Source organism: Anticarsia gemmatalis, chromosome 22 (genome assembly GCF_050436995.1).
Source record: "Anticarsia gemmatalis isolate Benzon Research Colony breed Stoneville strain chromosome 22, ilAntGemm2 primary, whole genome shotgun sequence".
NCBI lineage: Eukaryota > Metazoa > Arthropoda > Insecta > Lepidoptera > Erebidae > Anticarsia > Anticarsia gemmatalis.
Genome location: NC_134766.1, coordinates 6,350,518 through 6,368,023, shown reverse-complemented (window position 1 = coordinate 6,368,023; position 17,506 = coordinate 6,350,518). Strand labels below are relative to the sequence as shown.

The following is a 17,506-nucleotide window of genomic DNA, read 5'->3' as shown; positions in this document are numbered from 1 at the left end:
AAGTACAATTTAAATATAACTTTCAGCTTAACTGGAGAACTTTAAAGTTGCTAGTATTGTTTTGTCACCATTACTAGTAAATGTCCACTCACAGCTCTGCAAAGACCTCCCTCATATCTTTCTACTGTAGCCTCCTGTATAACCTACAACATTTTCAAAACAAAAAAATACTTTCATCCTTAATCAACCATCTCTTGTCAACAGGGAATCATATCCACTAACACCACTCCCAGACGAAGTAGGAGGCGGGGTGATCACCGAGGGTCCAGCTCTCCTCCTGGCAGCGTGGACCCCCAAAGGCCACGGGCTCATCACTGTCAAAGACTATGACATTTACTACAGGCCAGCACCTCGATCTTCCACTGGGTACAGAGTCACGGATACTGGAGTACCCGGGACTATTCATAATGGTGTACCGGACTGGTTGTATGAAGGTAAGTGGAAATTGATTCTTTAAAGAAGTCTTCTATCATATTCATAAAAATATATGAAGTTATGAAAGGCTTATAAGAGTTTTGTTTCTTTCTTTCCTTAGCGAAATGAATAAGAGAAACCATATTGTAGTAGGTCTTTACTAAACTAGGTTTATAGTGTGTTGTGTTGTGAATGAGAGGGTTAATTTTTTAAAAACTATGTTGGAGTCGGCTTCCAGTCTCACCGGACGCAGCTGTAGGTATACCAGTATTTTACATGGAACGACTGTTGGTATATCCACAACCCAGTTACCCGGGTTATAACACGATTCTTTGAAGACATTTTCCCAAATTTTGTGTTAGGATGATACATTCGGAAACGAAGGATACAAGTTACAAAAATATGTTTATTTTACGTTGATGTTTTAAAACTTATCTTTAAAGACCACTCTCGCAGTAAATAATATTTTATATATCGGCAACAAACATATAAACAACGGATTCTAATCACAACCCGAGCCGAGACACCGATGTATTTCTGGATTAGGTCAAGGTCGAGGGTCAAGTGCAATATTCCTTAATTAGAACTTCTAAAACTATTTGGAATCAGTGTAACAAAACACTAGTGATTTAAAGATAATTAACTTAGGAATTCTGAGGAACTTAAAACGCAGAACTGAAAAGTAACATCAGCAGAATAGCGTTCTGTCAGCATTCAGTATCTTATCTATGGAAAAACAAAACAAAAAATGAAAAAAAATGTTAGATTCTTCGCAAAAACTTGGCTTGTAAAAACACTCCCGACATCCATCTTCAACCCTTCAGATATCTCCCGAATCACCATAAAAAAGGGGTCACAGTGTATCTCGGCAAGAGATCGTAGATTTCGTCGCGAATTTTTCAAATATTTTCGTGACACGAAGGCGCCACTTCAATTTCACGGTCCACGTGGAGCCAGCACAATGCTGCCTACGTCATAACTGTTCGACAAAGGAAAATCTCAAGTCTACAGAACGTTGCCAGTCAATTTTAATTTTCTACGGCGCTTGCAGTTCGACAGTGGACACAGTAGGACAACTGTGGAATGTTGTTCAAAATAAAAACTATCGGTATTCTAAGAACCAGTTATCAAAGTAATACACGATGAACCGTGATCGCAATGAGCGTCGGAAAATATTTAATAGATGAATTGACAGCAAATGTATGAAAATATTTGTCGGAATATAGACTGATGTTTTACATATATTTCCTGTATTTCATGCACATGATAAGCTAACCAATATATATTTCAAAGTGGTGAAAGAGTTCATTAAGGGTCTTAAGGTAACATTCTACTTTTTCGGTAGTACCTACTTACAGCGCCTAATGACAAATCTAATACAGATTGCCGGGTGAGACAGAATTTTACTGCTATAAATGCACAGCAGGTTTTCTCAGAAATATTACTAACTAACTTAGTGATAAAAGTTGCTTCAGTCCTTTATACAAAACAATAACGTCACAAGAAATAAAACGATCCGTCGGGTACCTTCACTAGAATTTGATCTTTAAAATAGAACTACTGACTATTCTCGTTCAGTACACACTTGAAATTCGATATTTATCGACGATTCGCTTTTTCAATATGGCGAGAGTTCATTCAGTAGATATTGTAATTGTAATAAAAGTTGCGAAAACGCTTGGCCGTTGTTCTCAAAAGGAAATTCTATTCAATTCCTAGGGTTCTGTGAAGTGCTAATAATGTTATTTTTTATAGACATGAGCGTAGATAGTATTTGTGAGTGCCTTGTTACTTCATAGTGATAAAGGTTTTCGGTTTCATTGGATTGCTTTGTAGGGAATTCTATAGAATATCGATACTTTTTTATATCGGTGAATGGTTATTCCAAAAAATCTTTTTTTGTGTTCATAATCAAATATATGAAAGACATACTCAAATTTTATTATCGCAAGCACACTGACACACTTACGATACGATTGATAGTATCGAACTCCTATCGTCTTAATGTCAAAATATGTCAGCGTTTGTCATTTAATGTTACTGAATGCTTACTTTTCTGAGCGGTAGAGCGCTGTTATGTTTTAAGTATAAGTATTAATATCTCACAATAATGGTTGGGAAAGAAAATTATAGCCGAGTGATATAAGTTGGCACCTTCCACACAAGTGGTCGACGGTTCGAACCCAACACCAATGACTTTTTAAAGTTCTGTGTAGAAATAGTTATCGTAACCTTTAAAATTCTCATTTTAAAACCCGTTTAACAATTAAGCGTTAATACCTACTGTACTAATTGGATAACGGAATTGTTTTATTCAAAATAAGACTTGTTTTCATTGAAACATTTTAAGATATAAAATTGTTGTCGTAAATAAAATATTAGGGAGAGGAAAATATTTTACTTTTTAGTGTAAAACTTATAATTAAGAGTCGCAGAAGAGTCTTCAAAAACAACAGTTCCACAAGTATTTCTTTGTGACGATTTTAGTTTGTATTTGACTGCCTGCGTGGCGCAGTGGTTGAGGTCACCACGCCGCTACCGTTGTGGGTTCGATTCCCACACAGAACAATTATTTGTGCGAGCCACAAATAATTGTTTCGTGTCTGGTTGTACTTTGTGTCTGTTGTTTATATGTTTGTAAAAGTCTTTGCGCCACAAGAGTAATTCTAAATGCGGAAGTAGTCTTTAAAAAAAAGTTGAATTAAATGTTAGTCAACCCGCGACACAAGAGTAATTCAAAATGCGGGAGTAGTTTAAAAAAAATATAATAAGTTGAAGCAAACGTTAGACAAAAGCAACAGAAGTACAGACAAATAAATTACTATGAATAGACAGACAGACTATGCGTGTGACTAATGAGGCTGTTTTTATTTTTAGTGAAAGTTTATGGTAAAATTCAGTCATGCATTGCGAATAAAATATTTATTTTTGAATCATACAATGTATTTTTTTAATTATTATTACCACGGTATAAATTTTAAAGCTGTACAGTTTTTACATTTTTATTAGGAACATCTATAGAATCTATAATTGTCCATTATACTAGTCTGTTTTTCTGCTTTCACGCCTTTCCTCTAAACTGATGAAATAAAATTTTGGGAGGTATAAAAGCACAGGCTTCTTTCCCAAAATAATCTAGATTCGAGTAGACCCGCGCGGAAAAGTTAGGCAACAATATTTACTATTAAATTCATATACGGCGAACTTTAAATTATCGAACATGCTATCGACATCGTCTTTGTGAAGTGCAGTTTAAGTTCACAAGTTAGCGAATTTCCATTGTTCACTCGCTGTTCCCAATTTTGTCGACATTGTACGGGTTTAGATCAATATCGCTATTAAATTCGACAACGTTATAGTTGGCGAATATCGCCTTGTCGATAACTGTTTGATGGTTTAATTACTGAAATTGACAAGCTTTTAGCGCTTCATGTAATATATTAAGTGACGTTGTAGTAAAGATATTATCTCCTCGTACACCATTATAAATGTAACGGATCGAATGTTACAATAAAGGCAATATCCATACTAATATCATGAATGCAAAAGCCTGCCTGTCTAACACACTTAACCGTTTTCATGAAATCTTGCATAGTGATAGTTGTATACCCGGGAACTAACAAAGCTCTTTTATAATAATTTAAATCGTAGGTTTGTATTCTAGTAATAACCAGGTTAATTGTTTAAAATCGGAGGTAATCAAAACTAGGAGTCGTCAATAGAAACGAATCCGGAATTTGGCAATTTAAGAAACATCGGTAAATTATTATATTTATTTACTTTTTGTGTTTAGTTTCGCACCTAGTTACAGGTACAATTCTATTTTATTATTTTAAGGCAAAAGAATGAATAACATTAAGCCTAGTCTCGTAGTCCTTATTTAATTCAACAGATATTATATTCATAAGTTTCTTTTACAAAAAAATATTCATGTTTTGTTACCTTCATAAAGAAATAGGCTTTATTAAATATTATCTTTTATTTTAATAAAAATACGAATAATATAGTTTAGACGAACATTAAGGTAAATATTATTAAAAACGGTCGTTTCTAAAGTAAATGAAAGAGACAATATATAGAGAACAATATTTCGTTTTGTATAAAATATACATATATTATTTGTTTCCAACCTTTTTTACTTTCGTAATTATTTGAGTTTATATTACGACTATGATTGTTTTTTCTTTTTGGGCACGTTGATATTTGTGTCTTTATGTCCTTCCTGGGATTAATCTGTCACCATTCAAAATCCAAATCGGCAAAGCTTTCTTTTGTACTTTCGCATTCATGAGAGATATCTAAATATTGATTAGGAAGAAGAACGTAGACCACAATGACATGAGTGTTACGAAAAATCATTTCTCCCATTATTTTCCTGATATACAATTTAGTTCTGTAATCACTGTTATAAACATTACTTAAACAGCTTCTAACCGCTTGCAGTTATTATTTTAATTAAATGAATAACTTATCACAGCCACTCACTTATAAACATCTGTTTAGTTAAGAACTTTGTACAAAGCAAACAAAGTTCTATACCTATCTATAACTGCAAGTTAATCCCACAAACACACCGAAACTCAATCTACCTTAAAACAACACAGCAAACAGAAAACACAAAACCTCATACGCTTTTAAATGAAGGCATTTACTTACCTTCAATAACTCTGAAAATTTCACATTAAACACGTTCGTACACTTGAAGCGCAATGCAGGTTGGCAAATAATGCCAAATCTGGCAAGGATGGCAGACGAGTGGCAGAATCTGGCAGACGACACGTAAATGAGCCGACGGTTCGTGTCATTAAGATAAAGCCAGGTAGTCAGGTTAAGGAGAGTACACACTATACGGGCTCGCCGACACGATAAGAAAAGTCGGCGGCTTTATTTCAAAGACGGCCTCCGTGGCGCAGTGGTTAAGATGATCGCTACGCCACTTCCAGTAAGTCAAGGGGACGTGGGCTCGATTCTTACACGGAAGAAATATTTTTGTATAAGGTGGTCACGCCACTACCAGTAAGTCAAGGGGACGTGGGCTCGATTCTTACACGGAAGAAATATTTTTGTAATTTTTGCCCGTTGTATGTTTGTAAAAGTACTCGCGACACAAGACCAAGTCTTAGTGGGATGGGTAGCATTATGTTGGTGACTTACATACGCGTTAATTTATCTCAAAGACATTCGGACTCCGGCAACGTTAAATTTATTTGTGCCCTTTCTTTTTGTTTTTCATGCCACGGACAATTTGTTTTTACTTGAACGATATTTGAAGTCACTGAATAACCTGCCGATAAAAAGTCGACATCTCATATCGGCCGGTAAAGTGTATAAACTCCATAATAGAGTTCCAACCGCCTAACAGAATAAAATGATCATTCTGCCACCCCGCTTGTAAAATTAGAACGCCTTGGAGGGTGTTTCGGCTTTTTGGAGTTCCGTTATGTGTGGAGGAAAACCGTGTTTCTAACGCCTATTCTGTTTTAATGCACATTCTTATCTTTATTTTAGACTGCGTGGAATATTCGTTTATTAGACTAGAATACTCGAGCTTCCGATTCTTATGCTGTGTAAATACTTGTAATTTTAACATGATATTTTTTTATTGTTATAAATATAATTAAATACACATCATAAATAGAATTGTGTGTCATACAAAAACGTTTATAAAATCACGCCTGTTATACCCGAAGGTGTAGGCAGAGACGTATGAAATACGCCCGCGTTTTTTGTTTTTAACAATACAGTTTAAAACCCACGTAAGTTTTAAGTAGAATATTTTTAGGGATAAGTAAATGGCTCACTACGATATAGCCGATTTTACTTTTTACTACGCTGTACAAATGTAACTCCATAAAATACATCATTGATCAAAGTTAGATAAAGGCAAAATAGTTTTGCATTGCACTACTAAGTTATTATAATAATCCCCGTATAACATAAGATAATTATCTCCATTCCAATAAACATTGGTCATAAGCCAGTACTTTTCAGCTTGAATTCAATATCTATCAATTATTCACCTCTGACCTTAGCATTTCGCTCCTATGTTCCCAAGTTTATTTATACCAAAAATATTTATTCCGCCCGGTATATTAAATATGGAAAATATTTGAGGAATGCAGGGTTCGGACCCCTGTTTTTCCTCTTATATTTTGGACCTTTTTCTCGTATTTTCTAAGAGAAAACAAATAGGGGACAAGAGGGGACGTGTGAAGTAGTTTTCGGTTTGCTCCAAAAATAGAAAAATATTTTTAGTAAATAAGTTATTTTCTGGTAAATATTTTAGTTTGTAAGAAAAATTAAGTGCAGAAATATTGGCTATATTTTTGAGGCTTCACTTGAACTATTTATATTTGTTACAAAATTTAGCTTCTGTATGTAGTCCCAAATGAAAGACTAATTTTAATTTAACCGAAACCAAACACCAATACCTTGGTATCATTTTAAAAGAAATATAAAATTGTTTAATTTATAAAAAAACATGTCCATACGACATTCATGTATAAATACCATTATAAAATAGAGATAAAATTGTATAACTTTTTTTAAAAAAGTCCTTAGAATATTCATGTCTCGTTGTCTCTAAAAGAGCGCCGATTTTTTTCGCTTATCTGCAGAACCATTTCATATTCTGCGTGCGCACAATTCATCTCTCAGATGTCTTCACCACTTATCTTATCTCAAGCTTGTCATCAGAGCACTTTTTACCAAAGTACCTTAATGACGCAAACTTTTAATCGCGACCAACTACGCACTTTTATGGGCCTGCAGTGTACACTTTAAGAATTTTGACCTACATTTTAATGAGTTTTACAGGTTTTTCTTGAAAATGAAAGTTATTTTTGTGAAGAAAAGAATTTGAATGTCAAAGTTTTCTTATTTCGTGTTTCTGGTTTCGTATTTATAAGGTCAAGTAAATTAATTATAAAATTATTCAAATCTCACAACATCATATCAAATAAATCGAAATAGTTATCTCTTTTTGGACCGGTGAAGGAAAATTCCTGCCTGAGAGTTCTTTAAAACAGTTCTTGGAGATATGCATAATTCCCGAACCCGCACTTGGCTAGCGTGGTGGATTGAAGGTCTTACCACTCCCTCATTCCGAGAGGAGTCGCCCAGCAGTAGGATTAATGGGTTAAAATTATCTTATCAGGGTACAATCCATACATAATATTATAAATGTGTGAATTCACAACACTCTCGTGGTTAAAACACAGATCCAATTTCTTATAAGTAAAAAGAGAGTTTGAGAACTGAAGTCAAACACGGGCTACGTTTTTTTTTAAAAAGCAAAGTCATTCTATACAAATAAGTAGCGAGTGGCGCACCGGGTCAGCTAGTTTTCTATAAGGCACTACCACACATTAAAAGTAGTGAAAAAGCCTCGGCTCTAGTGATAAATAGTTTATTTACTGACACGGCCGACGTGAGTGTACTCGTGTGATCACCATGCGTTCTTGTTATGTGGGATATTGAGACATTTTGTGAACAGGGAGCTATTGTGTATCTTGACAACTTTGATAGACAATGTCCTGTACATTGCTTCTTTTCTAAAATGGTGGTGAGTAATAAGTAATATCTAAGCTGCAATGTACTGCATAGTGGCTATGAAAATGGCGTACGCGAGTTGTCAACCGAGACACACAATGGGCCAGCGTGCCTTACTTTGTTTCACGTTATAAGTATTCATGGTTTTTGTAACTGCAGTGACTGTTTAGCGTTTACGAAAATATTATCAGGACCGAAGCGACAAGCAAAGGCTAGCCTTATATAATCTTAGATTCTGTATCAAAATTTAGGTATTCAATAACCGGTTCACTGTTAAGTAATTCAATACTTATCTACATTATCCTTTACATAGTCGTATTACAGGTTTCCGAATCCCACCAAATTTACCAAGACAAAGCCAAGGCTTTGCGTCCTTGTTACTGCCCAAATATACCCAATAACATACCCTAGCTTAACTGTATACGGAGATTGTTTATTTATAAAAATTCCCAAGCCGCGAAGGGCCTAAGCCCGGATTACGAATGTCTCAATAAATGAGACAGATGGCAGATACCCTATCGCAATGGGATTTAAAATTGTCGCCGGCGAATTGTGCGTGCCCCCGTCACTGTTATTGGGGATTAATGGAGAAGATTTTTGGTAAAATACGAAGGTAAATAAAGGTATTAATAGATGTACAATGTTACTGGGGACTAGTTACCTGTTTGAAATTGATATTGCCGATTTTTGTGATATCCTTTTTCCTAAGTGACTTTCTTTAGTCTCTGTCTATCCTAATAGGAAAAAGGCGTGATAATAATATTATGCATGTATGATTTTATTTAGTCCCATTATCTTTAAAATTAATAATGAGCTTACGTCAAATTATATTTAAATCGATTTAAGTATTTACAAATAGTTACGTAGCTTAATAATGATAAGACATAGCTTTACTGATCTACTGCTTTTAAAAATCTACATTAGAAAAATAAAGCCTAAAATTTGATCTTATCACAAAAATCCCTATTAAAAACCATAATACAGAAGAATATTGTATTTAGCAACACCTTTATATACAAATGAAAGAGTTCAACAAACTTCTACACCCAAGATCTTCACACAAACAGCCGAACATCCCAACAAACATGAACAATTTAGTAAAACATCCCGGCACTCCCATACAGAATATCCCGGCGCGTGTAATATTTATGGCCAACACAATATAAGCTACGAGGCTCCGAGGCACACTGGACTATAACATAAATAAGAGTACTATACGACACTACTACGGTAACACCTCTTTAGGTCTCAAAATGTTTGATACTAAGTTTTGCTACAGACTTTACCTGCTTGGGAAGATTACTTGACGTAATTTTTGTCATTTTCTTGGTTGATTTTACTACTAACAATTAGTAAAGTAAAAATAAAAAATAGCAACTGTAATGCAGTAAGTAAGTAATAAGGGCAGTAGGTTTGCAAGATGAATTTCATAAATGTAGTTTTTTTTTATCTTGGTGGATTTTACAACAGATTACTGTAAAACATTATGTAGTATGTTTCTCAGGGATCACATAACGTTTGTTTATCCGAAATTAAAATGCAAATTGGTTCAGCTGTTTCAGAGGTTACCCCTTACTGACACAAACAATACAGACACAGTTCGTTATATAGTAGCTTATTGTCTATTTGCAATTTTACCTGCGTTCGTACTGTTTTATGTAGCTATACGTCTCTATATTCATCTCCAAAATCCAAAATCTATCTACACACTTTAATGAAAAGTGTACGTTAAATTTCACGCAAAATACGAACATAACATTTTTCAAATTTATATACATACCTACGATTATTATGCATAGTTCGGATAAAAAGCCACCTACATCCACAAGTATTTTTATTGTGTATGTTCCTCGTAAGCTTACGTTATGTGTTTGTTTTGATGCCAGTGCTTAAACTAGGAAAACTTGGGTCTTCTACCTCTATAAATGTTCTTTATAGTCGTAGGTCCCAGAAAGATAATATGGGGATTTTATGTCGCAGTTATTCAGGCTTTTTGAATGTAAAGTGCCGTGAAATATAGGTTCAGGTTACGGTTTAAATTATTATTTATTTTTGTCTTTAAATAAGGCTTTACTATACAAATTATTTACAGAAATGTATTGTTATGAGCTGCAAGGAGATTCTGCGTCAAGCAACTATGACCAATTGACTAAACTAATTACAGTATTGTATGAAAAACTGGATAGCACATTTATTTCAAGAAAATTTCAATTGCCAATCGCTATTGATTTTTAAAATTTCGATTTCGTTCAGTAGCTACATGCTTAGCCATTTTTGTACAATAAATAAATTATTACTGTAGCACGTTTACTTTTATTTCAAAAATACGTTAACAGAATATAAAAAAACTCCATTCTATCTCAGAAATTCATATTTTTACGGCCCCTATACAGCACACAAGGTGCAGGGTGGCGAGTAGGCTGCGCGGCGCTAAATAAACACCGCTCCTACCAAACTATACGTAGCCTCTGACCTTTGCAAGAAAACATGTAGCGGCGACAAAAAATATTTCACTTTCTTTTGTTTAGTTCCGTGATTGTTTACTAAAAATATTAAAAGAAAACCTATATTCCTAGTAAAAGTTTTAAAACAAGTACTTTTTGTGTGCTACAAATATTTTGTCATTTATGGGGTTTTTACTATTTTCCTTTATTTTAAGTTTGTTCTCTACAATCTCATCATAGACCTACATATTACACACGTATTATAAGAGTTAAATATGTAGTGATCTCACGTATATTATTACACATCTGGATTCTGAAATTTTGCACATTTATAAATGTAACGGCAAACTTGCTTCTGAATTCTAAATTTCACAGCGTAATTTAAAAAAATTTGGTTGTTCTGCCAATATACTTATACCATTCGTGTGATTATAAACTATGTTTTAAGGTTTTTGACCTGTCTGCATGCAAAAAATCAATTTGTACCGTGACTAAGTACATTTAGCTATAAACTGAATCATTTTTCATATAAATTGTTAATCGACGATTTGCGAGAATGCCAAATTACACTGTTTATTATTCCCGTAGATTATTATGAGTACATGGTAAAGTCACTTTGACATTGGAACAGTAAAGCTGGGTACCCACTTATCTCCTTAAACAAAACCATTACGTAATTCACACGTTTGCAAATGCTACTATAAAATGTGTATAATTGCATGGTATAGACTTTGCAATCAGGAAGATGATTTTAAGATAATCACCAATTTCTATTCTATTCTAATAGAATTAAATTCGCCGAACTTATCAACAGCAGTTAGTCAGATGTTTTACCAGTTAGGTAAGCCAATTCTTGCTTCTGGTTACTAAAAGTGCATGAAGCAAGGAAAATTATGCGTGCTGGTAAAATTATGTTATGCAAGAATACGAACAACAATAGTGTACTAAGGCCTTAAAATTTTACTCTCTTTAACTTATAACAAACACTTGTAAATGTATTTTTTATGGTTGAAAGTTTTTTTTATAAATGCTGGTTATTCTATGTTTTATGAGGGGTGGAGTACATTACTTTATACAGGATGGTCGAACTTAGGCACCCTTGAAAGACATGCTATATTATAAGTTTTTTTTCCTTAAACAGAAAATGGAATGTAGAGAGTTCATTCATTATTATTATCTTTATTAAGTGTAGTGGCAGGATTTATAGCCAAAGTTTGTTTTGATACATACATATGTTCCAAATTTATTAAATTTTCATTCACAATCACAAATAAAAATATAGAAGCAATTTTACATGTAATACACGGTACACCTTCACAGTAACTATTATATTAATAATACATGATTATAAATATCATTGGCGGGATTTAATTAATGCATTTACAAACAATATTCGACATACAACACCCTGTATAGAGAAAGAGGTTGCTCAGAGTAAACAGTGCTACTGACCTTTAAGTGACCTTCATGTACAGATAACAAATATTACGTAAAAAATATACATGATAACCTAACTTTTTTATCGTATTCATACCGAACTTAATCCGTATCTTAGATAAAATTAATATTATGAATAAAAGTTTTTAGTATTTAATCGTCTATAAAACAGTTTACATAAATTCCAACCGCACCCTTTATCATGTAAGAAGTATTTGTTGCGTGTTTTTTAATCATAATATTATGTAAGTATATTTTGTGTTTATAATTTTGTCCAAACGCCATTCTTTTAATATAAAAAATACATAATATATTTAAAAAATCTCCAACATTTTCATACCATCGCTACACCCACACCTTCACCTACCTGTATTTCAGCTGAAAACATAACATCGCGAGAAAAAAACACTGCGCTAAACATTATACCTTCTCCCTTGCATTAACACAGAGACGTCACTTTTTGCAGACCGTACACAGCAACGTTTTTTTACTTTATGGCATTTTTCTGTATAATGAAAGCAAAATACTTGGGTAGTAAAAGGGAATTTTTGAATGGCGTAAAATGTTAAGTGTTAGGGTGTTTGTATACTGTTCATACGTCAGTCAGATCATCAGTCTAGGAAGTCAAAAAAGATGTGTGAAATCGTTATTGATATTTTCCAAGAACTTCTTCTTTTCGTTTCTGTTATTTTCAATTGTCATGTCGTCACAAAAAGTTACCTTTAAACTTTCACATAATATTATCCTTCATTTATTTTCAGATGTTCTAATCTATACTTACAATATTATAAAGCTGAAAGTTTGTTTGTTTGAACATACTAATATCAGAAACTACTGGCTCAAATTTAACAATTATTATTTTGTGTTGAATAGACCATTTATTGAGGAAGGCTTTAGGCTATATAAAATTACGCTACGGCCATTAGGAGCTGAGAAACGACGAAAAATGTTACAAAAACGGGGAAAATTATGACCTCTCTTGTGTGACGCAAGCGAAGTTGCGCGGGTCAGCTAGTTTACATATACATATGTATAGTCTAGTGCACTTTATTTTGAAGATAAAAACACAAAATTAAAAAAGATGAAGGAGTTCCAGTTGTACGCATATACGCCTGTCTTACATTTTGGCTAGAATCTTTTAAAGTATTGTGCAATGTGCATGTGTCTTTAACAGTCGTAAAACTGGCTCTGTAATGTCTAACTTGGATTACTCATTTGCTCGAGCAGTGAAAATTCTTCAGGCCTCGTATTCATTGTGGTTATCAAAATTAGAGAAGACAGTTGAGTCATAAAGAAGTCGGCGTACGTGTGACGAACTTGGCTTGAAATTCAGTAGGTATGATAGTTTCCAGCAAAATTTTAATAAAATTGCAGCTCATTCTCTAAATAAATATCTTATAGCTTGAAACGTGTTTCACCTATATTTTACAATTTTTTTCTTAGTTTATCAAGAGTGCTATATGGAATAGGATACTTTTCCTAGTGAAACTCCGTGTCAAAACATTCGTAAGAAATAGTTATATCTATAATTTCAATATCTTTGTAGAAAAACCTTGTTCCTTCACTTCCAAAGAATGCATTTTTGTACCGCAAAAAAACAGCGTACCTACTTATATTCATAGAAATATGTTAAACCAACATGTTCCATAAACTCCGCAAAAAATACACAAAGAAAGTTTCCCAAACCATCTAACTTCTTATCTAAAGAGAGCATTTACATAAATAATCTCTTTTCCAAAACAAGTACAAACTTTAAACCGTAAAGAAAATTATAAATTTTACTTTCAAGTGAATATTTAAATGTTCTGGGTTAAGAAACTGACAAAGTTGCCTAATGGATAAAATGTGGGAACATTATTCAACTGCTGCCTCTGTGGCTTGGGCGGTATTGTATACGACTGCTGGTCACGAAGTTCTGGGTTCACTCCTGAGTCAAGAAAGTGAAAGAAAGAAAGAAGAAAGTTTATTTAGTAAAAGAGACACACAAGAAAGATACATAGTTGATATAAAATGGTTGAGAATATAAAGTGTTAGATAGTGTATATAACTAGTATTGTTTAGGAGGTCTCAGACTCCATTCTCGAGTCCGGAAAAGTGCTACTGGTATTTGCTATTAGTAGCAAGGAGTTTGGTAAACCCAAAGTATCGGACAAATACATACGAAATCGAATGTAAAAGTTTTGAGTTATTCCGTTCGGATCCCCAATACTGATACCCTAGGGGATCAGTTGTATTTTAAAATTATTTTCTATTCCGGTCTGATCCCCCGTATTTAAAAATTATAATAAATTAAAATATTTTATTCCGATCGGATACTCTGACTGTCTATTATCACATTTTTAGGACAGTCAATAACAAAATATGTATACAGGTTCTATTAGATTTTTTTTATTTTTTTTTTACCCATTACTGTCCCACTGCAGGGCAAGGGTCTCCTCCGAAACGAGGTACGGGTTAGGGGACGTTGCATGCCCTCAATAATTGTATTAAACAAATTTTGGCTGGGCTGTAAGTTGGTGTGTGAATGTATTGTCTATTGATTCCAAAGTAACCAATCATTGATGAGTTAAGTTCGTAATGTCGTTCTGAGAAATCGGTTATCAATGAGACTGTATTAGTCTTATTTCTACACTGAATATGATTACTGTGATAATTTTATAGCAGTATTTAATCATTGAATCATTGAAATTTGATGTTTGTTATTTGATTTGTGTTAACATTCTTTTATTTTGTATTATATAATTTTTTTCAAATCCATGTTTTAAAAAAAGATCATTGTGCGATAATGTGATTACTGTTATAATGTTATATAGGTAGTACTTTTATTTCAAAAGACCAAACAATATAAATCTGCGATAATTGTAACTCGAATCAGTTTTTATTTCTATAAATAAAAACTGATTCGAGTAGTTAATACTGATTCGATACTTTACAAGGCTTTTTACCTATAGATGAAACTAATGTGTATCGATAGGATTATAAACCCTAAGTTATATACTGAAGTAAAAAGAAATAGGACGTCAAGTTTTTGAGATATTTAATGTAATACACTTAAAAATATATATAAATACAATATTTTTGCCAAAACTTTTTGTATGAGACTCAAAAAAATCAAAAATGGCACAGGTCACTCTTTTTTTTAAACTGATTTTGATCAGCGTCTCTTAAAATAACCCAACAGTAATCGACTAACAAACGTTTATCCCAAAAACCTTTGAACTTCTCTTTACAATCTTTTTTTTATAAAGTAGTGAATAAAATTTGTTTTTTATTGAGTGTACTTATCCATTAAATATAGGAAGGGGATCAGACCGGAATGGTAAAGTTGAAAGTAGATCAGACAGGAATTAAAAAATAATATTATTGGTAGTGGATCGGTTTGGGGGATCAGACCGGAATAACTCAAAGTTTTATGTGTTTACATAATACGAAACAACAACGCAAAGAAAGATTACCATGTAAATTATACACAATAATTTTTACTTATTGCATTTTGATCTTACATAAAAAAAAAACATAATATTATATTCTGTTTTAATCATTTCTTTCAAGGACCTACGTCATAAAGCTTTCAAATTACCAAAAACGATTGAGCCGTTTTCGAGAAAAAAATAACAAGAAAACCAATCTCTCCGCAATTCTAAGAAAAATGTCAGTATTGTATACAGCGTGTTCCAATCGAGGAGGGAGGGTGAATCGACAAACGGATATCCGGATCAGATAATCTGCTGTTGTGACAAGGAAGTCATTTATGAGCTGATTTGCTCATACAAATGATACATTATACACTAAACCGTTCCATATTCATTTATATTAAGTAGTTATCGTTTTGATTTTATTCAGAAGTAGAGCTGTTTCCATTGAGCATATCTGTATGTATATGTAACTAACGGGTCATGCGTTGAATTGTTGTGATTTTCGGATAATTTTCCAGTGTATACAAATGTTTAGAGCTTCTGTTTGTCGTAGAATATAATATGTACCGTTTTTTCTATTTTAATTATGACCTTTTGCTTTCCAAACAATATAAATAGAATAAAACTCTTACGATTTGTACACAATGTACACATGTCAGGTAATCAAACAAGGTATCCCTTCTTTAATTTTCTATCGCGCTTAGGACCCTTTACGGCCATTACATTATAATAATTCACTATACAGGGGTCACACTCCTAAGTGAGACCAAAAGTAAATCAAGATACGATTAATTAATTGAAAGGTACCCTTTTCTATTTCTCGACGTCTCGGCTAGGACTTTAATTGCAATATTACATAGTTTAAAAATATTAAGATTCTCAAACATATTACAGTAATAGTTCAGAAGCAAGTAAATCATCGTTTGAGTCGCAAGCTAAATGTAGGGTAATATAATTAATTAAAATGAATGAGTGAGTGCGACGCAGCGGTGACACGTTGCATCACATCTGTTGAGTATTATTAGATTTGTTATAATACAGGGTGAGGCTAAATGTATGTAAATATGAAATTGCAGGAATACTGGCAACTAAGAGATTAGGAGTTAAATGCTCATGTTTGTTACCTATGAAATGTTGCCGCGTTGGTGTACCATATCTGGAAACAGTTATATTTGATCATTACTTTAGACAAAACGTTGTATCTCCTTTTCTTTACTTCAGAGTTCGGTGTCGTGTTGAATGTACAGATTTACAAAAAATGTACATAATTATGTTGGAAGACTTTATAAGTACCAACATATTAAAATCACCTTGAATGGAAAAGAGGTACGACATTTTTGTACAGTAATAATTAATAACACAAAGTCACTATAAAGTTCGACTTCATTTAAACCCAGTTCAATCTTAATACAGCGGACCACCAAAACCATACAAAAATGGATAAAATCATAAAGAAATTTAGCACAACTCTGTATTAGATAACGTATATAAATAAAGCACCCTGTACCCACGGCGTATATTGGCACCGCACTGCACGCACTGACGCAGGTCACAGTACGATGCACCCGCGTGACGTCACTGCTACGCCCCTGATTAATAACTGTGTCACATACGCAGAGCGCTTCAAAATAGAACATAAAATATACTATTTCTTTTTTATGCATACATAGGTGTACAGTGCAAAATAAATGGGAATAAGTTTACTCTTTACAACGTGCCTTATGTCTTCTTAAAGAAATGGCGTCTTCGATAGCTTCTTCAATAAATGTATGTCTCATATCAGAGGTCAAATTGCTGAAGCTTTAACTTTAGTTAAAAATACTAGTCTTAAAATTTTTACACATCTGCACAATACATAGCAACCTTTGGTGAAGGGATTTTTCAAACGAACTTATTAGTTCAGGAAATTAGATCTCCATAGAAAAACATAAAGCCATTACATTTTTATTCATGTTATTTGATAATATATATTGGTACTGCTAGGAAAGATTGGCCTTATTTCAATTTGTACTCTTGTCTACAGAAGAGATCCTGGACTCCCGCACAGCGCTGTGGATGTCAGCAGACGGTCACATGGTGTTATACGCCACCTTCAACGACAGTCTGGTGCACGAACAGAAGTACCCCTGGTATGGAGCAGCACTTGACACTGACGACCCCGCCAAGGTAATGAAGACCCTACTTATTCTGTGGTGTACTTAGTTAAAATATGTAGAGAATATTAGGACTGACACAAATGTTGTG

At 33.5% G+C, this 17,506-nt stretch overlaps 1 protein-coding gene across 3 annotated transcripts in view; it reads left to right on the top strand.

The window, feature by feature from the left end:
* The window catches only part of Dpp10 (Dipeptidyl peptidase 10), a 199,759-nt gene that overhangs the window by 154,864 nt on the left and 27,389 nt on the right, over window positions 1-17,506 (top strand). For 2 of the 3 annotated variants that reach the window (XR_012960016.1, XM_076129311.1), the window contains exons 6-7: window positions 205-434; window positions 17,286-17,428. Coding sequence is in view for 2 of the 3 variants with exons in the window: in XM_076129311.1 (XP_075985426.1) it covers window positions 205-434; window positions 17,286-17,428 (373 nt within the window). In the remaining variant the exon portion in view is untranslated. The remainder of the gene's footprint in view (window positions 1-204; window positions 435-17,285; window positions 17,429-17,506) is intronic. The other variant, XM_076129312.1, reaches the window with a different exon arrangement.